Below are 18,597 nucleotides of genomic sequence, written 5' to 3'. Positions count from 1 at the left end.
CAGTGCAATAAACAATTACGTCATTACCTATTTGTATCTTATTAAAATTAGAAATGGAGTTTGTTGAAAATTGTTTACTTTGAAATTACATTTGAACTCCTTAAACATTTACTGATTACTTTAGTTTATAGTAAATTTATGGATGCCATTATATTATTAACTACTATTTATTATTAATCTCCTTAACTTAAAGTATAAAACAATAAATAAATTGTACAGTGACAGATATTTAAGATACTGCAAAATAAATATTTTCTTTTATTGCATTTTAGGCTAACAAATAAATTAGGTTTATTTTTTATACTAAACTAAATTAATTATATAGAAAAAGGTTTTTTTTTCTTTAATGTTGTTGGTTTTATCTCTGTAAATGCCAAATGTCATCGTGTCAATGTATATAAAGTGGAGTAATTCTTTTAATTTGACAGTAAGGTGTTGACAGTTGTCAGTTGAGTATTCAGCAAGATAGGATGTACAGTACGTACATATTCGCTTGAACAAAATAACGTCATGTTTCGTATTAACTGAACCATAACTGTGTGCATTTAAAATGAAGCCTCGCCCTTGTGGCTGTAAAGGCTGCAGAACGTGTCTCATTTGTGAAACTTATTATGGGGCCGAAGAACTTAAGAATCTGGTAAAGCTTGACAAAGACAAAGGTTATGTATTTTGCCCATTCTGTAACAAAGCTTGGAGTGGCTGGGATATAGACGTATATAAACAACATCCATATCACGAGGGCGAATCGATTGACTACCCAGGTGTTTATATAAAATTAGATTTTATATCTGAATATGAAGAAACAGAACTAATGAGAAACATAGATGAAGTGCCGTGGGATATATCGCAGAGCGGCCGGCGTAAACAGAACTATGGACCAAAAACTAATTTTAAAAAGAAAAAAATCGTTCCTGGACAATTCAATGGGTTTCCTAAGTTTTCCCAGTATTTGCAGGACAGATTCAAAACTTTCGATATATTAAAAGGTTATGAAGTCATTGAGCAGTGTTCTCTTGAGTATGATCCTATGAAGGGGGCGTCTATTGACCCTCATATCGATGACTGCTGGGTCTGGGGTGAGAGAATACTTACAGTTAACTGTTTGTCAGACTCCGTTCTTACAATGACTCCATTCAAAGGCGACACAATAAAGTATAATCTATATTGTGCAAAGGAGTATCCTCCTGTTGTCCAGGACGATGGCACTATCGATATGGATTTTACGAGCAAACAAAACATGTTTGAAGCTAGTAAACCAAAAGAGGATGTAGATGTAATAATAAGGATTCCGTTGATAAGGTAAATCTTCTCATTAGTTTAATGTATTAACACAATTTTTTTGTATCCTTTGTGAGAATTAATATATTTATTAATTAAGTCAGTAGTAAATAATGTTGTAACATTTTGAGTTTAATAATAACTGGGTTCAATAAGGAAATTTAAACTTTTAGGCGATCTCTACTAATAATCTACGGTGAATCGAGATACCATTGGGAGCACCGGGTTTTACGTGAGGATATTGTGTCAAGAAGAGTTTGTATCGCATATCGTGAGTTCACTCCACCTTTCATGAACAACGGTGTCCATGAGATCCTCGGCAGAGAAATCCGAGACCGAGCAAAGTTGTTCTGGGACCACAGACAGAGGTACAAGGAGCAGGTCAAATGCGTACAATAATACATAATTTTGTGATAATATTAGTATTATAATTTATTCTCAATAAATATAATGAGCGGGAAATTTGTTATTTAATATTGTGTAATACTCCCAAATCTTAAGTCATAGTCAGTTAAATAATATTGTGCAATATTTCACTTCGTACTTTCCTTTCAAATGCAACCTCATTTTTAATAAAATAAACATTTAGGCTAATTATTGAAACATATATGTTTATACATATAAATAAAATATATGAAACATTGATTTTTTTTACTTTTTTTTTTTATTGTTCTATTTCGGTTTTGATACAAATAACTTTTTGCCTATAAATAAAATAATACAACAAAACGTAAATTGAAATAAAATGAAATGACCTATAGCTATACAAATAAAATATAAAAAGCAAAATTCAAATTAAAACTTGAATAGGATAAAATATGTTTTCGTTATTTAGTGATACATGTATATTGTTTTTCCTTACAAATATTATTTAAGAAAACTATGCAGTGCTGCAGTCGTGTGGAGGGATGTAGACGCCGCTCATGGGGTCCGGGTTTGATTCCCGGACGGTATCCTGAGTTTCCTTTGTGCTTTCCTCCTCTTCGCGCGCCAAAATCATCTGCTCTTTGATTTTCCACGAGAGAAATGTTCTCTCACTTTTCATCTTCCGAATGCATCTCGCTAGTAGGAGTGCGAATATTATACCGAGAACCTGAATTTTTAAACATAATTTATTGTTTTTGCAAACGAATTTATGGCAAATATGTAATGTTTGGGGTATTTATGATGAGTTTGGATACATTCACGAGAAAAATGTTAAACGCTTACGATGTTCGTTAACCTTTAAAACAATTAAAAGAATTCATTCGTCTAATGTATACTAACATGACATTGCCCAGTCTCCTTCGATTATTAATAGGCGTGAATAATCGTTGTTTTTTTTTGCCTTTATTTAATATATTTATAGCAAACGCATTATTTCAAAGACGTAATCTTATATTCATTAATTACACATAAAAATAGTTCATCGTTCTTATCGACCTGATGTTCCACATTTATGGACCAAGATATCTGCTTTTATTTAATTACGGTTTAATTAAAATTTTATCCGACTGCATCATAGAGAACATGTTAGTTATCTTTTTATTCCTCAACCTTGTGTGTGTGGAGTGGTTTGAGAACGTTTTTATTAGAAAAATGACGATTTAGACAAAACAAACACACGATCTTATTTGAAGCCCGTTTTAGTAAATCCTATAAAAAATAAAGAATTGAAATTAATGTTTTCAAACAGAAATACATTATGATGGACCGGAGCTGTCTTGATGTAGCCAAATACTTTATTAATTACCCATATCGCAAATAGTAACAAAACTGCCCAAGCAGCTTTTAAAAGAATTCCAAACTAGTTTTAAGCCCAAAGGAAACCAAACAAAACACCCAGGAATTTTAAACGACATAATACATGAATGAACTCACTTGAATAAACATAACCGATATTCCCATCACTCCGATGACACTAGCGTTCTGGACGAACAGATTGATGATCGCTGTCTTGCAACTGTTAGACCTCGCGGCGGTGCAGAACTCAACTCGCGGGGAACAACAGCTCTCTGGTACGATCAGTTCCATTTCATCGCCGTTTATCCGAGTGGTGATAACCGCGGTGGACTGGTTGGTGAAGTCCATACCCACGTAGTCTAAATACGAATTAGCTCCGCAACAATTGAGCTGAAAGAAGAATTATGTTTTTGGCCGCTTTATACATATGGAGGGATATAAATTAAGTTAATCAACAACACGACAGAACTGAAGGAATAAAATAATCAGTATTTATATTTTAAGGTAAATCAAAGACTAACATTCATATATATACATCTGATTAATAGATTAAAGAATTTGCATGCTTTTTAATAACTTTACTTAAAGAATACAGACAAATATTCCTCCATAATTCCTCATTTCAAGAGGATTCCCTTACTCCATGTGGTACGTGATACTCACAGTATTCTGTAATCGATCAATTTCCATTTCAATCTCTTTGTCTGACACGTAGCTAGAGACGGGTATGTAGATATAATTCCTCAATGTTTCAGGTTTTAATGTGAATGTTAGTATAACCACAACCAGTTTCAAAATCAGCAATAAAGTCAGGATAAGGGCGTACTAAAACAACAAAATAATCATATTTTTTTAATCATTTCAAATGGAAGGTACCATTTTTTTTTGTAGCCATTATTATAGACGACTGACAAACAACTGCTGAGCCATGTTTACTTACCATATTGACCAAGCATGTGCTTTGTTTCAAACTGCCAAAGAAACCAAACAATGTAACTACGAACAAAAATATGCCGAGTATAATACTGAGGACTGAAGGAGTGAAGACAATTCCATTCTTGGTGCTATCGTAGAAATAAGTGAAACTGTGATATTGAGAGTACACGGAAAATCCTAGAACTATCATCAAAATAGCTATTATCTGAAAAGGAATTTAAATATATCACTTAATTTATAGAAAAAACCAAAGTATAGCATGATAGATTAAAAGCTAATAACTTTCTATCTAGAGACGTTTAGGATAGCAATATTCTGTAAAATTATTTTGTATTCATCAAAATGTAAGGGTATTGAAATAACAATACAAAGCATTAGTTATTATTAATAGGTATGTGTAAATTCTGAATCTCTAAACTACGCAAATAAGCGGTCGCCATTTTGAATACTTTATTATTAAATTTACATGAAAACAATGTTGAAACTTACTATAAACATTGTGGTGATGGTCAACAACAGAAATCTTATAGATTTCATGTTGTATTCCGTCTCTGTCTTCGTGAATTTCATTTTAGTTGCTCTTCTCACTAATAACTCACTTCCTGAAAACGGCTCTATTGTCACGATCACTAAGCTGTGTAGAGGCACGATTAAATGTATCGCTTCTGATAATGTTTTGATGAAACTGATAACACATGAAAAATGGATTACATTATTCGAAATAAGATTACTTTTTTATCAATCTCAAATGTTATCTATAAAATTAAAAATAGGACAATTGAATGTATAATAAAAAAGAACCAACGCATCTATTATCGTTTTAAAACTTATGAGGAAAGCATCACTGATGATCGAATGACTTCAAAATCTCTTTGCAACTGAAGCATAAACTGAGAGCTGATAATATTTCTATAGTGAGTAAACAAAATAGATATATATGACAATTATTACCCATTCAATGCTCACTCGGTATGCTTGTCGGAATGTATTGAATCCTTTGTTTACACGTTTCGAAAGCTACAAAAGTAAAAAGGATCATATATTATATGTAAAAAAATTACGAATAAAGAAACAACATTATTTTATAAGTTTGTTTGTTTGCATCAATAAATTAAATTCATCCAATCATTCCTATCATTCCAGATTACAGTTTTTGTTGAAATGACTTTCATTATGAAAGTGACATTTATGTCAAAGAAAAGCCAATCGCGTTGGACTAAATTACTATTAATTACTGTCATATTGACAAGCACAAGGACACTTGTTTAAATTAAACTGCTTTCGAATTTAAACCTTCAGTCGTGTCTTGATTTTAAATAATGTGGAAAACTAAATAGGTATTAATTTTAAGGAGGAAAATAAGTTGCTTTATCTATAAAACAAACAAAGCATAGATAAGACAATCCGCGATCCATATTGATATAAGTATCACCGTTATCAGGTTGGAGCGCGTTCGGAAAAGTTAAAAAACTCATGCCATTATTGATTACATGAAAACAACGGCTTTATCCGATGTCATGATTCATTCTCATTTTTTATATTAGTTGTATGAAAATAGAATTTTATGAACTCGAATGAAATTGTATTAGGAGTTTATTTACGTGAAGAATTAAAAAGCATAATCATTGATTTTTTTAATACAAAAAAATATTTATTTAAATAAAACATTATAGTTATTACATCTATGTCCATAACGAATTTATTTGTGATCTATTTCCAAAATGAAAGCATACAATGCTTAAGCACTAGAATATTTTTATAAGGTTTTTTTTATAATATAAATAAATTAATTGGATAATATAATTAGTTCAAAAAAATATAAATGTTTTAATACTCAAGCTGAATGTGTTAAAACATCGTGGATAGCATTTCTCCTTACGCTCAATTTAATTGAAACCTTTCATAACAGAAACTGTGCAGACAGTGTTTCCATAGAAACAGCAAAATGATCTAAAAATCCGAAGTTACAAAGTCTGTGTTATATTGCTACAGAATATTGTTGACTTTAAGCAGTTGTTTGTCCGTGGAAGGGGACATAGACAATAGGTTTCTGTTTCTCTTCGTTAGGGTTTAGCGAAGTGTAAGCGTTGATCATACGCTCCTGAATCTCCCATCTCCTACGTTCGCGCTCGGATTTCGTCTTGCGAATGGAACTGGCGAGCGAGAATGAGAAGACAATCCCAATAACCTGTGAAAATAAGATCCGCTATCAAAGTAATCTGTACATTATACAAAGCTACTTTTATTCGACTGTAAATTTGTTTTTCTAGACGGTTGTAGGACTAAAAAACACCTAGATATATATAGAACATCGTCTAGTCGTCATCAATCAAACAAAGTCATGCTGTCATCCCATTCTTTGTGTTCCGTTATGTTGTCGAACGAAACGAGTACGAAACGCCATGATCTTTGTTTTGTTGGATGCTGAATCATTTCAGATGCACCCTTGGCTTCTCGGAGACAACAGGCCAATTAGTAGACTAGCCACCAATAAAAGGCTGCCCCGTGAACTGTGTACAACCTCAGGGTGGCTCCTTCGTGCCTTTGATATCTGATCGATTCGGGCGTCTCCAAACCCCAACTAGCTCAGCGAGTCAGTCTGTATTGTTGGCTAAGCTACACTTTGGTTACCATCTAGATACCGGTAACATGACCTTGCTTTTTTGACTCATTATAGTAAAGCTGGGAGCAAAGGTCGGAATTATGCCAAGTCTTTAGCAACTGGTAAATTAAACAAGAAAGATGGATGTTTGTAACCTTATAGCCTACAGAATTAACCTCTAACCACTGTCTGGTTGGTGATTAGGTCTGTATCGAGATATCCTCCGCCTCAATACGATCATCAAAAAGAAAACCTTTAATCAAGCCACAAAGTCCTGCAAAAGGACGTTAAACAGAGTTCGGCTGGATTGTAGTTATGGCTCAAAAATCTGCTCAAACTTCCGGCAAGATAGCCTTATTTCTTAGTAGGGCATATTTCCTGGTCTGAGTGGCGGGATTTCTCACTTTATGAAGGATTGTGCACTGTGAGTAGTTGTTAATCGCTTGTCGTCTGAGCCAACGGCGATCAACGAAAGAATTCCTTAGGACTCTGTGTTCTCCGCAATCCTGTTTTTGTTCACATTGACTATCCTCTATTGGTGAATGTTTTTGGTTATGCAGAAGATAGCCCAGTTGTGCAGTGGGATCAATCTGGTCCTACTGTAAGACGGAGTCAAAGGGACTCAGAAAAAGAGGTGCAGCGCGTTAATTTCACTATTCAAGCAGTCTCCATATGTGACAATACCAGTCTAGTGATTTTTAACCTACCAACGGCTGGAATGACAGTCAAACACTAGCCAGTCAGAATTTACAAAAATCTTTTTTTAGATATTGCTGAAAATCTTAACAGAAAAGGAGCTAACCTGAATAAATGCAATGGTCATAGCACCAGCACCGAGTAGACCTGCGCTCTGATAAATCAAATAAGTGATTCTAGGAAGGCAGCCATTCGCATACAGCTTCACGCATTCCTCATACTGTACTTCTCCAATTTCCTGGTAGCTTGTCTGTGCGCAGCAGGAGTATGGAACTGTGACGTTCTTCACATCGATACCAGTCCTGTTCGCTTTAACTTCACCCCAGTCGAGGTAGCTGTCAATACCGCAACAGTTTAACTGAAAATATATAATGATTATAAAGTAAAAATCTTCTTTCCTCCATATTTAGCGATACAGTATAAAAAATAAGACAGCATAGTGTTTGTTTGCAGACAAAGATTGCATGCACTCAAATCTACTGATATAATAAATGTATAATATATCATTGATAAGGATTTTGCAATAGCAAAAATAGAATAATGATAAAAATTGACAATCACCCTGCTCTGGATGAAATCGAAGGAATCGGTGACCTCAGGGTTGCTGTAATAATAGGGCAGCGTCTCCCGGAGGTTGGAGTCGAGCATTCCCGATACCTGCGACCTCAAGGTGTAGGCCGTGATAGCGGCGGCGATCTCCAGCACCAAGACCAGGCTTAGGATTACTGCAAACTGAAAAACACAGTAAAGATAACTTAATAACAAAAAGCAGAAAAAATAGGATTACAGCGATATGTTCATGTCATGAAGAACATTTGTTTTAACTAAAAATCAATTGTTAACTTCAGATACGAACTTTTTATTGGTCTTAAAATTTGTTCCAGAAGAAGTAGCAAAACTCTTCCTATATACTCACAATATTGACCAAGCAGGTGCTTTCTTTTAAAGCTCCAATGCAACCAAAGAGAGACACGAACAGCATGATGACACCGATCGCGATGATGAAAGTGGCCGGCGAGAACAGCTGGTAGTCCAGGAAGAAGGAGACATCGTAGTAAATGGCGTATATTGTAGTCCCCACTGAGATTATTAGCGCAGATGTCAACTATGCAACAAAATATAGAACATCCCTTTAATTTGTACAAAAATACAAAAAATCCTTTAAATTTCTATCAAAGTTCTAACAAACGTATCTTTGACACGAATTTCTCTGCTTCTGTCTCTTTCTTTCTGTTTGTCTCTCTTCCTCATATATTATAAGTCTAACAAATTTCTTTAAGATATTAGGACTATATACCCTGCCGCTTTGATTTTAAGATACTTAAATTAGTTTCATCGTTTGGTCTGGTCTATTCTCTTCTTGATATCTTCAATAATTATTCTAAGACGAGAATTTATAATGCGGGCTGTCTTTCTTAATAGAATATGAAAGGAATCGGTGTAATTTACACCTATAATGTAATAAGTCGAGTTATTTAAGTAATCCCGACCTTGACGACACCTTCAACGCGACCGTCATTGTATCGCGTGAAGTCCTATTGATTTTTTCATACCAACAACAATAAACTTAACACGTTATGTTATTAAACATAAAAAAATAATTATTATTACGTATAGCTATTCCCAGATATATAACTATAAATATATTTGTAGCTGTGCAAAAATTACGATGTTGATAACTACTATTATAAAAAAAAATGTATTAGAAAATAAATAATTTGTAATTCACCGACAGCGTCGGGATTCTAACCTGCCATTACTGGTTAAATAAATTCAAACGACGTGTCTTAAGCACGACCTGATAAGGCATTTGTTGATTATAGAGGATAAACAGTTACTTTAAATACAAATTACTTTTGTAAAAATATCATAGCTGATATATTATTATACTATATTTATTAAATAAGTTATATATATATAACTTATAATTTAAAACCTTTGTACGTTAAATGAAAAAATATATATGTGTATATTGAATTCATTACTTCGCATAACAATACTTATTAGTTGACAACAGAATTTCGCTTTGTGTTTGCTTTATTGTTAATTATTTATATCAGCTTAGACTAATTTCAGCAGAATATTTAATAATCTTCGACAATTTGAGTCGTTTGATTTGAAATGTATCTCGTAATAAATTAACCTGTATATATATTTTATATATATTGTGCACTCATTGCTTCTTTGATCCAAATATGATAATAACCTTCTAATTGTGTATTAATTATAATAATAATGTACAACCCAAATGTCGTTAGAACTATCTTTCGTACCTCAGGCGTTTCTTATCTTAATGTAACATGCTTTTGCTTTTAATGGCACGTAATTAGGTTGTTTGAATTTAACACACCGATGGAATGCTTACTGCTTCTGTTGATTGGGTTTTTTGTATTGAAATCTATATGATACTTATTGATTGAATTGAAATTTGGACTTGATTGATCGAAGATAAATCACGCATATCACTGAAAGGTTCAAGCGTACCTAATGTGTAATATATTTAAAATTTTGTCTACGAAACGTAGTATTTGACCGAAACGTCTTAAAAGCACATCGCTCATTGATTTTTAATCTTTTATTAGTCATCGATTTCCATATTATTGAGTTTTTAACATGTACTAAGAATCCGTGTCCATATCAGTCACCGTACATTAATCACTGATTAGAGATTTTAGGAATTCACATTTCGCAATATATGCCGAGCTTGAAATGCGTTTGTAAATACAATAAAATTATATTTATTTACTCTCCCGCGTAATACTCTCCGCTCATTCTGTACCAAGAGTACAGAATTAGCATACCCGATGGCTGATGTATTTTAGAATCTCGTTGGAACCTTCGATAACAATTAGCCGTATTTAAACTGCGTCGTTTGTTATCAAGGCTCTTTTTATTAGCGTAGGTACAGCTATAATCTATACTTGTCAACGACGCCACATCATCAACTGATAAGCGAGACTATTATATGGAACAAAATATATTAAAAAAATAAAAAAAACTCACCACGAATATCGCGGTAACACAAAGAAGCATATACTTAATGCACCTCATTCCAACTTCTAGATTGTTCTTCGACATGTTTGAAACGAACACCTTAACGGTGCAACAACTGGTAGTACACTGAAATGTAAGGCTCTTTTCAGTTTTATTATCACGTGTGATAAGGTATCGCGCACAGAATGACTGCTCCGAGACCAGTTGATTTTTTTTTTATACCAATTAGTGTGTATTATTTGATGTTTAGTCGAACAGTGTTTACGCCGCCATTATAGCAGCTGGCTTCGATGGGGTGACCTTCAGTTTGTGATGACGTCATCACCTACCCGCTAGTTTCCATATTATGTGTAACGTATACAATGTATTTAGTGAATTTTCCAATATTTTTAGATGTAATATATATGTGATAAGGTTATGGGAAGCCTTATTTTCTTTAAGCCTTAAAATAAACCTCAAGTGTTCAAGAGATTGAATGTTGCGAATAAATTAAAATAATAAACAAATCTGTATTTCATAACCAAACATACGAAATGTAGGTTTTAAACATTTTATAGGAAACAGGGCACATGTTAAATAAATAAAACAATTTTTTTCAGATTTAGCGTATTCAAATTGGACATTTTACTAGATGTTTCGTTTGCTTTGCCGTAACTGTGATCACGGATAGACGAGAAGTAAACGTCTCGTTTGTCATCAGATCTGTGGTTGTGATGTTTTATTTAAATGTGAATTCACGGCTCTTTGATATCACTAACATACTTATTAATTTTTTTATCCACATTTTTGGATAGTAATCTCATTTATATATTTCTTAATGATTTACATCACTTCGATTCATGTACATACTTTAGGGTAGGTACATATGTTCGATTGGAAGTCTATTTAATTCGTCTATATGACGGCTATGGAATTTTTAAGTCTACTTTAGGCATAAACGATACCAAAATTCCTGAAATTGTGAAGCAACATTTTCTATTCGAAAAAAAAATTGATAAACCCAAAGGTGCCACAACCAAGGTCGGCAAGCAAAATTGTTACGGATGTCCATGGGCGACAGTGAGTATCTCCCATCAAATAGGCCGTCCGCTCGTTTGCCGCCTTTGATATGTAAAAAAAAGCGATTGGTAACATTGAAACATTAAAGCGATATATGTGTTAATTATATGTGATTACAAAATAACTTAAAATAATGTAAAGTTAGATGTGAACTTGTGAAGAGCAACACCTAGTTTATTTTACGCCCAATAAGTTAACCACAATTTTGAATCGACACTCTACAAAAAGCGTTCCTATTTTTTCATTTATAAAACTTCACACTTTATAGTATTAACGTAGATTACTGAATGAGAAACGGGACACGCTCCGTTTGCAGTGTTACGTGGCCAACTCGTACTAAGCATTCAGATATATAATATTCTAAGAGAAAATAATGCTGCTCAGTTGTGCTATTTTGAAGTATAAATAGATGTAAAATAATTATCCCAAGAATTACCTGCACCTACATACTTCGCTAAGCTTAACATATAAAATATGTCATCCACTAAGGTTTTTGTCCCAAATACTTAACATATCCAATTAGGATATTATTACTGAAAAAATTGTAAATGCTCGAACATTTTGCTTCTGTATAACTTGTTATAATGACTTTTATTATATTATATAACAAGTCAGTAAAAGTCGTGGTGGCCTCGCCTCTCATACGTGAGGGCGCGGGTTCGAAATCTGGTAAGTATCAATGTGATCTTTTCCGAGTCATATGTACTTTATAAGAGTATTTAGACAACACTGACGGACGGGGAAGGAAAACATCGTGAGGAAACCTGGTCTTGTAATTTCAAATTATAAGATTGAAATCGCCAACCCGTCATGAGTAAGCGTGGTCAACCCGTCTAACCTTCTCCATGTGAGAAGAGGCCTTTGCTCAGCAGTGGGCTCCGATAGGCTGATGATGATGATGATATATATAAAACTGTTTTGAATTATTTAAGATTGATGACTTTGGACCGCTGCTTATTAAGAAGGTCAAGTTAAAGTGGTTACGCTACTTTCAGTTCGATTAGGAGAACCGGAAGCTCTAGGGCCCCTTCCTTCCAACCATCCCATTTCCTTTTTTGAACAATGCCATCGCCAGTCGCTTAATCGTTTTATAACGATAGCAGAAATGTCAATGTTGACATATAAAAATTAAAAGTTTTAGTTCTTTTATTATATATACGTCGGACGAAAATATCTCGCTGACTTTTACCTAGTACCCTCATCACGAGATGTTACCATTTAATTAAATAAAAGCAGTAGCGAGTTATCACAAGGTGGTATGTGAGTGAAATATTTAAAAACTGATTTGTTCTGACAGTACGTAACTGTTGTAAGCGTATAAATGTCTGCGGATGTGTACTTGTAATAATACTCTATATTTTTATTTAACTTAAAGCAATCTTAAGCGTAACTAAATAATAATCTCAACGATTTTTCACTAACATACCGTCTGCGAGTTATCACGGTTGCTGTAGAGTGTAGCGGAACCTGTTAGGAATATGTAGTCTTTAAAATAATAAAATACGAGTAGTTAATACCTACATATGTTTATTGAAAGTTCATATACATAAGGAGAGCCGTCATTTAGGTATTTTCCGGAGTATTTAGCTTAACTTTAATAAAAGATCCACCGTGTCCTAAAAACTTGGTTTCATTTCGAATAATATCATTGCAGGCTAGATTTTTTTTTTTTAAACAAAATGTCTACCACAATACCGCGCATCAGCATAATACTATTATTTATGCGATTGATCTCGGCGCTAATTTTGTACATAAATATAATTTTCTTGTCAAATTCATTGTTTAAAATATCTGTGAAAGAATTTACCGAATATATTTTTTATACGTTCACATTCACAATCAACAAATTGAATACAAATGATGATGGTCAATAAGACCAATATTATTTCAAATAACAGGGAAATAAGGCTCCGTACACACGTACATACATATTGATACAGTTTAATAACATAAAGCTTGTTTTTTGTTTCACCACAAGTGAAGACGGATAAAGATGTCCCACAACGTCGTCACTAACGAGAACTAATAAAACATATAAGAACATTTCATAATTATATTAATAAATTTTCCATTAAAACGCTCTGCGACTATACACACAACATACTTTAGTAACACAGATAACAAAATAACTTAAAAATGCATTTAACAGCAACAGTAAATACTATTTTTTATTTTAATATAGATTTTAGTCATAAATTTTTGTGAGAACGGTTTGGCAGGTTTGTTTTCACTGTGGGATGAGATGCTAAACTTTTCTAACTACCGGCACTAGTGATAGATATTAGTAGAAAACAATTATTTTGTCTGATTGATGTTAAGGAAATTCTCTTTCTTGACGGGCAATGTTCGCGAGCCACAGAGCACCAGCAACCGCTAGAGCCTGAAAATTTATATAAAAATCAATATTTGACATTCAAGCCATTCGAAAATAACTTATAGGCTATCTTTATTTTGCGATTTCGACTACATATTCCGCTTTTCGCAACGTATGGAGTCGCTCACGAATATCAAAAATCAGCAAAAGACTGGGTATACGTTTACACGTAACAAGAATGTCGGAATTAAAAGGTTAAGTAGAGAAATCACTATTACTAATTTAAATATCTGATATACTAACCTGCATTAAAACGAGAAATACCCCGGCTATGCCAATAGCGGATGCATGATCCTGAACCCAGGAGCCGAAGGCTTCAGAACAACCGGTGGCGAAGGCGCTGGCGGTGTTGCAGACGAACGTGGTGACAGTACCGGGGACATTCTGACAACAGCTGACGGGTACGCCACCAGACTCCGTGGTATTAAGGGGCACTAACCAGTTACTAGAATTCGTCACCCCGCAGCACGTGAACTGCAAGTGCATATAGTAAATAGCCGAATAAATTTGAAATTGGAAATCCTGACCAAAGAGGAGATATTTGAGATCAAAGTGGACAGTACGTAGTAATTTTATATGTGAGGACCTAATATATTGTTCCATTCTAAACTAGACGATATTATAGCTTCTAATTAAACATAAATCCAACAAGAAGATTGAAAACTAGACGAAAGAAGTATTTGTGAATATTGAGATGAAATAGACAATGATCTAAAAATCTAATTCTTTTTTTGCCCTGTGGTTGAAACTTTAGACATGAAAAAATTTTGTATCTAGAACTAGAAAACTAGAAAATCTTTTTTATAAGTTCAACAATATCTAACAAGGAGCTAGCTTCTATTCAAACAGCGAAACAGTTGATAATTTATTACGATTTATGACCATATAAATAGTAAAATTGGTCTAGAAAAGTTTGAAGCGAAATAGCGTTGGAAAACGTAATTAAGAGGAAATAACAAGAGCAACTTTGTGAAGTCTTCAGTTATAAGAACCCAACTCACATCTGTTTGTATTTCATCCCACAACTTAGTTACTTCGAAGTTCTTGTTAGGCCCATAGAGCTCCATGGTGCTTAGCAGCGAGCTCTGAACCAAGGCCACCGTACTCCCTCTCAGTACATACCCTGCGATGCAGGCGGACAGTTGGAAGATGAACATCACTATCATCGAGATCACGAACTGGAATTGACAGATGAGAATCAAAATTACAAACAATAAAGTTTACAAGCTAATTATAGCCTGACATCTAAAGTTTGAAATGTAGTTTACTGTGAGAAGAAAAACAGTTGATAATAAAACCTAAAATAGAACATTGCAAACATAAAAAATACTGTCATTTACCAAATATTCTCCCTCTACCCGATTTTTTACAGTTTTAAAGTCCTTAAAGCTACTTATAACGTAAATTTACATCGCCACTATTGAAACCTATCGTTACAGAGTTTTAATTTCAAAATATTAAGGATATGAATACAGGGAAAGAACTTATCGTGGTACATGTATACAGAAAAATATGTAAAATATGTAAATACACGTGTAAGACCAAATAAATAGACCTAAATCACATGCCATCACTTAAACCTTCGACTTATTCTTTGTTAATTTGAGCCTTATTTCTTAATAAAAGAATTAAATTTAGAATGAATATTAAAGATACTGTATGCGCGACATCATGGACCGTGTAAAAATGCATTTATCATTTCCATTGTTCGATATTATTTTCATGATATTGAACTCATTTTATTTTCTAGATAAAAAATAATCGTCACATTAAAATTATAATATCCTTAGAAGAAATATTTCTTTATTTAATTTCCTCATAGCTGCTTGTTACGTAAATTATGACGTCATAATTCTTTAAGTATAGTATTAAATGTAGTATTATTTTGTAAACATTCATATCTTAAGTTATAATTACATCAGACAGTCTATTTCCGATGTAGGGCGCTGTCGTCGCCAAACAATCAAATTTGAATACCATCTAAATACAGAAGCTCAGACAACTTGAATGCCCGGTACAATAATTTTATATAATAAATTATATTAATATTTTTTTTCATCGTGCGTGAATCTATATGAGTGAAACCTTTTTGGATGGAGTATTTTTTACGTAATGCACTTAGTTTTATCAGATAAATGGTATTTAAATAAAACATACTATATCTTTAACGAAAAATAGTGTAATATGATGAGAATAAACGAACGATCGGAAAAATCATAAATATCGTTTTAATGACCACTCACCGCCATAATCACATAATAGTTTTCCATATACGCGCCATAGAACCCGGCAAATCCTATGAGGAATATGATGATTCCCGTTGCGATACAGAAAGCTGGGAGAGAGAAAAATCTCTCCGACAGGAATTCATGGTAACCATTGTATGCGGACTGAACCGAACTCCCAACGGACAGTATGATTATCCCTGTTATCTGAAATTTATAGTTTTAATAGCATCGTGCCCAAAAAAAACCCACTTAGAAAATAGACCTCACTTCACTCACCAAAAATAGAAAATTCACGGACACCAATGTGTATTTTACTGTAGTGAAAATTTTCGTCAACATTTTGAATGGCCGATCACCACACGTGACAAATAGCTAATGTAGCTCTCGGATATTTTTATCGCTATTTTAATCTTGATAAGGAAAACAAGTAGATTTATCTCACTCGAGGCTCCCGTTGTACGGTTATACTTTCCATTGAAGATGTGTCAAAATGAATATAACATACAAATTGGTTATAGGTACATATATTGATTTTATTTAACATGAACACCTCACAGAATTCACGATAAAATAATAAATTATAAAACCGAAGTAAGTTTGTTAACATTACACAAATTACTGCTACTTTTAAAACTTATCTTCCTTCCAAATAAAACACGTGAACTTATGACGCCGTACATGCAACAGAATGGTATTTAAATGCGGCGTATTATCGTCGAGCACTTACAATACAATTGAAATCAACTTGAAAAATATAAAATCCAGTCTCGATAACTTCGACAATTAACTTGTATATTATATGTTAAATACCACGAGTTATTTGTGTCACTTTAGTACTTTTTGCATTCTCTACTCTAAATAAAACGAATACAAATTTTTACCCGATTTCACGTCAATATTTCAAACAAATGACAACGGACAAATGTCAAACCTATTTTTAGATGATTTTGTTATAAAATCAGCATTAAATTTTTACGCTGGAATAAATAAAACAATGATTATATTATATACAAAATGTGGTTATTTTATTTTGGAGATGTTTTGACTATAAAATGGTATCCTAGCTTTGGTTTCTTTTCGTAAATGTTCATAATAAGTATCCAGCAACATGGACTGGACAGTCATACAGCTTGACATAGTTTATTCAGGATTCAAGTTCAACTTCTTCAAATCTCGACCGGTATGCGAGCCAACATCCAGCTGCCAGAACGAGTAGCTGTAACAGAACATATCAAAACACATAAAATAAATAAGTGCAAATTAATTGAAAAGATTTTATCACAATTGTCTCACTATAGTAACATTTCTACTTAAACTATTTCCACCAAAGACGGTCAACAATAACTGCAATTATATTTATAAGAAAAAGACAAAAATATAACTCCTACATCAAGCGTTGTTTTACTATGATAACACTAAATATCTTTGTTTTCAAACAGCCTCTCAGACATTTAAATACATGGTGTTTTAAAAAGAAAAACTACGAAATCGCTAGTGTTTATTAATCTTCAGGGAAATAAAACAATCACCTGTAAACAAATGACAAACGCCCCCGTTACTCCAATAACGTATGCGTGGTAGCTGAGATATTCTCCAAGAGCCGCCGCGCAACCAACGGTGTAAGCTTTACTAGAAGTGCACTCAAACGGTGATATGGTGCCGTAATCTATGTGACAACAACTCACTGGGAGACGCCCAGTAGGCCAGTCAGAAATACTGACTACTCCGCAGCATTGGAACTGTAAGTTACGACTTATATGATAAATTATAATTACCTCAAACATAATATATGATACGCCTCTTATACCTCAATACAATATAGTGTTTGACAGAATTACTTACACCAGATTGCAAGTTATCCCAGGTAATATTAATTTCCGATCTGTTTCCATATAATTGTAAAGTCTGGGTCATAGGCCTCCTAATAATCCTTGATGCATCGTTTTGCAGATTAAATCCTAATGTCGTGATTGCGATCTCGAATACAAGTATCACGAAAAGTAGAACGACGTACTGTAAAAAGAATATATTAAACAATGAAAGCTAAAGCATCATTGATAGGTATAATATTTTAAGCAATACAAAAATAATTCATTTAAAATTATTTATGACGGAAATTACAATTAATAAAACGCCTGCAGAAAAAATATAGCAATAATACATTTGTTGCATAAATTGATACACACCCCAACAATAAAGAGAAACTGCTCTGACACAGCTCCATAATATCCTAGTGCTGCCACGAATAATATAATCACACCAGTAGCAATCACAAAATTTGATAGAGTGAAAAATGTATAAGTAACTAATAGTGAGTAATTATTAAATGTTAACAACGTTGCTACACCGAGTATCAATAGAAGTACTCCTGTAAGCTAAAACATTAAAATATATAATCAAATAACTATAAACATTACTATAATAACAAATAATATTTCTAAAATATGAATATTCTTACCAAAAACACAGTATTTACGGCTGCCAGAGAGTATCTCACGGACTTCAATAACTTCGGAACTCGCATTTTAAACATTATAAACTTGTTGATTTTATAAACGCGATAAGGTGACTGAAGTTTTTAGATGACAAAATTATCAATCTTTTCGGTCAGTATCAGACTTATCTTGACATGCATCATCTAATCTCGATCTAAGATGGTTTTACTCGACTGTGGCCAAAAGGTGGGTTAGATTTTTAATCTGCCTATA

The 18,597-nt window shown here is 33.3% G+C and overlaps 5 protein-coding genes across 5 annotated transcripts; 1 reads left to right on the top strand and 4 right to left on the bottom strand.

Annotated features, from left to right (window-relative positions):
* The first annotated feature begins 431 nt into the window (after positions 1-431).
* LOC116767518 (alpha-ketoglutarate-dependent dioxygenase alkB homolog 4) lies at positions 432-1,740 on the top strand. Its single transcript, XM_032657864.2, has 2 exons — positions 432-1,299; positions 1,452-1,740. Exons 1-2 carry the CDS (start codon positions 551-553, stop codon positions 1,675-1,677), a joined length of 975 nt encoding a protein of 324 aa, XP_032513755.2. The 5' UTR covers positions 432-550; the 3' UTR covers positions 1,678-1,740.
* Positions 1,741-1,910: 170 nt separating this feature from the next.
* LOC116767519 (CD63 antigen-like) lies at positions 1,911-4,948 on the bottom strand. Its single transcript, XM_032657865.2, has 6 exons — positions 4,888-4,948; positions 4,426-4,621; positions 3,941-4,141; positions 3,664-3,825; positions 3,139-3,390; positions 1,911-2,371 (listed from the first exon to the last, which is right to left on the bottom strand). The coding sequence occupies exons 2-6, from the start codon at positions 4,504-4,506 to the stop codon at positions 2,159-2,161; spliced, it is 909 nt and encodes a 302-aa protein (XP_032513756.2). The 5' UTR covers positions 4,507-4,621; positions 4,888-4,948; the 3' UTR covers positions 1,911-2,158.
* Positions 4,949-5,566: 618 nt separating this feature from the next.
* Positions 5,567-10,506, bottom strand: LOC116767512 (CD63 antigen). The gene is made up of 5 exons (XM_032657853.2): positions 10,238-10,506; positions 8,151-8,339; positions 7,796-7,966; positions 7,341-7,592; positions 5,567-6,124 (listed from the first exon to the last, which is right to left on the bottom strand). The coding sequence occupies exons 1-5, from the start codon at positions 10,310-10,312 to the stop codon at positions 5,942-5,944; spliced, it is 870 nt and encodes a 289-aa protein (XP_032513744.1). The 5' UTR covers positions 10,313-10,506; the 3' UTR covers positions 5,567-5,941.
* Positions 10,507-12,797: 2,291 nt separating this feature from the next.
* Positions 12,798-16,749, bottom strand: LOC116767717 (tetraspanin-4-like). The gene is made up of 5 exons (XM_032658171.2): positions 16,166-16,749; positions 15,905-16,093; positions 14,663-14,839; positions 13,905-14,135; positions 12,798-13,667 (listed from the first exon to the last, which is right to left on the bottom strand). The coding sequence occupies exons 1-5, from the start codon at positions 16,226-16,228 to the stop codon at positions 13,602-13,604; spliced, it is 726 nt and encodes a 241-aa protein (XP_032514062.2). The 5' UTR covers positions 16,229-16,749; the 3' UTR covers positions 12,798-13,601.
* Positions 16,750-16,883: 134 nt separating this feature from the next.
* Positions 16,884-18,597, bottom strand: LOC116767394 (leukocyte surface antigen CD53-like). Its single transcript, XM_032657692.2, has 5 exons — positions 18,348-18,597; positions 18,076-18,264; positions 17,732-17,902; positions 17,419-17,628; positions 16,884-17,105 (listed from the first exon to the last, which is right to left on the bottom strand). The coding sequence occupies exons 1-5, from the start codon at positions 18,420-18,422 to the stop codon at positions 17,034-17,036; spliced, it is 717 nt and encodes a 238-aa protein (XP_032513583.2). The 5' UTR covers positions 18,423-18,597; the 3' UTR covers positions 16,884-17,033.

Source organism: Danaus plexippus (assembly GCF_018135715.1).
Source record: "Danaus plexippus chromosome 9 unlocalized genomic scaffold, MEX_DaPlex mxdp_26, whole genome shotgun sequence".
NCBI lineage: Eukaryota > Metazoa > Arthropoda > Insecta > Lepidoptera > Nymphalidae > Danaus > Danaus plexippus.
Note: the sequence above shows the minus strand (reverse complement) of the source record. Positions and strands in the feature narration are given on the sequence as shown.

What these genes read in the sequence shown, in the direction of transcription:
- LOC116767518 (XM_032657864.2), top strand. Translation starts at nt 551, where the DNA reads ATGAAGCCTCGCCCTTGTGGCTGTAAAGGCTGCAGAACGTGTCTCATT. An exon ending in ATAAGGATTCCGTTGATAAG is followed by an intron (nt 1,300 to 1,451) that starts GTAAATCTTCTC and finishes TTAAACTTTTAG; the next exon opens with GCGATCTCTACTAATAATCT.
- LOC116767519 (XM_032657865.2), bottom strand. Translation starts at nt 4,506, where the DNA reads ATGAAATTCACGAAGACAGAGACGGAATACAACATGAAATCTATAAGA. An exon ending in CCATCACCACAATGTTTATA is followed by an intron (nt 4,142 to 4,425) that starts GTAAGTTTCAAC and finishes ATTCCTTTTCAG; the next exon opens with ATAATAGCTATTTTGATGAT. An exon ending in TTGATCGATTACAGAATACT is followed by an intron (nt 3,391 to 3,663) that starts GTGAGTATCACG and finishes TTCTTCTTTCAG; the next exon opens with CTCAATTGTTGCGGAGCTAA.
- LOC116767512 (XM_032657853.2), bottom strand. Translation starts at nt 10,312, where the DNA reads ATGTCGAAGAACAATCTAGAAGTTGGAATGAGGTGCATTAAGTATATG. An exon ending in GCACCTGCTTGGTCAATATT is followed by an intron (nt 7,967 to 8,150) that starts GTGAGTATATAG and finishes TGTGTTTTTCAG; the next exon opens with TTTGCAGTAATCCTAAGCCT. An exon ending in TCGATTTCATCCAGAGCAGG is followed by an intron (nt 7,593 to 7,795) that starts GTGATTGTCAAT and finishes ATATATTTTCAG; the next exon opens with TTAAACTGTTGCGGTATTGA.
- LOC116767717 (XM_032658171.2), bottom strand. Translation starts at nt 16,228, where the DNA reads ATGTTGACGAAAATTTTCACTACAGTAAAATACACATTGGTGTCCGTG. An exon ending in ACTATTATGTGATTATGGCG is followed by an intron (nt 14,840 to 15,904) that starts GTGAGTGGTCAT and finishes TGTCAATTCCAG; the next exon opens with TTCGTGATCTCGATGATAGT. An exon ending in TATTTCTCGTTTTAATGCAG is followed by an intron (nt 13,668 to 13,904) that starts GTTAGTATATCA and finishes ATAAATTTTCAG; the next exon opens with GCTCTAGCGGTTGCTGGTGC.
- LOC116767394 (XM_032657692.2), bottom strand. Translation starts at nt 18,422, where the DNA reads ATGTTTAAAATGCGAGTTCCGAAGTTATTGAAGTCCGTGAGATACTCT. An exon ending in CCGTAAATACTGTGTTTTTG is followed by an intron (nt 18,265 to 18,347) that starts GTAAGAATATTC and finishes TTAATGTTTTAG; the next exon opens with CTTACAGGAGTACTTCTATT. An exon ending in AGTTTCTCTTTATTGTTGGG is followed by an intron (nt 17,903 to 18,075) that starts GTGTGTATCAAT and finishes TTCTTTTTACAG; the next exon opens with TACGTCGTTCTACTTTTCGT.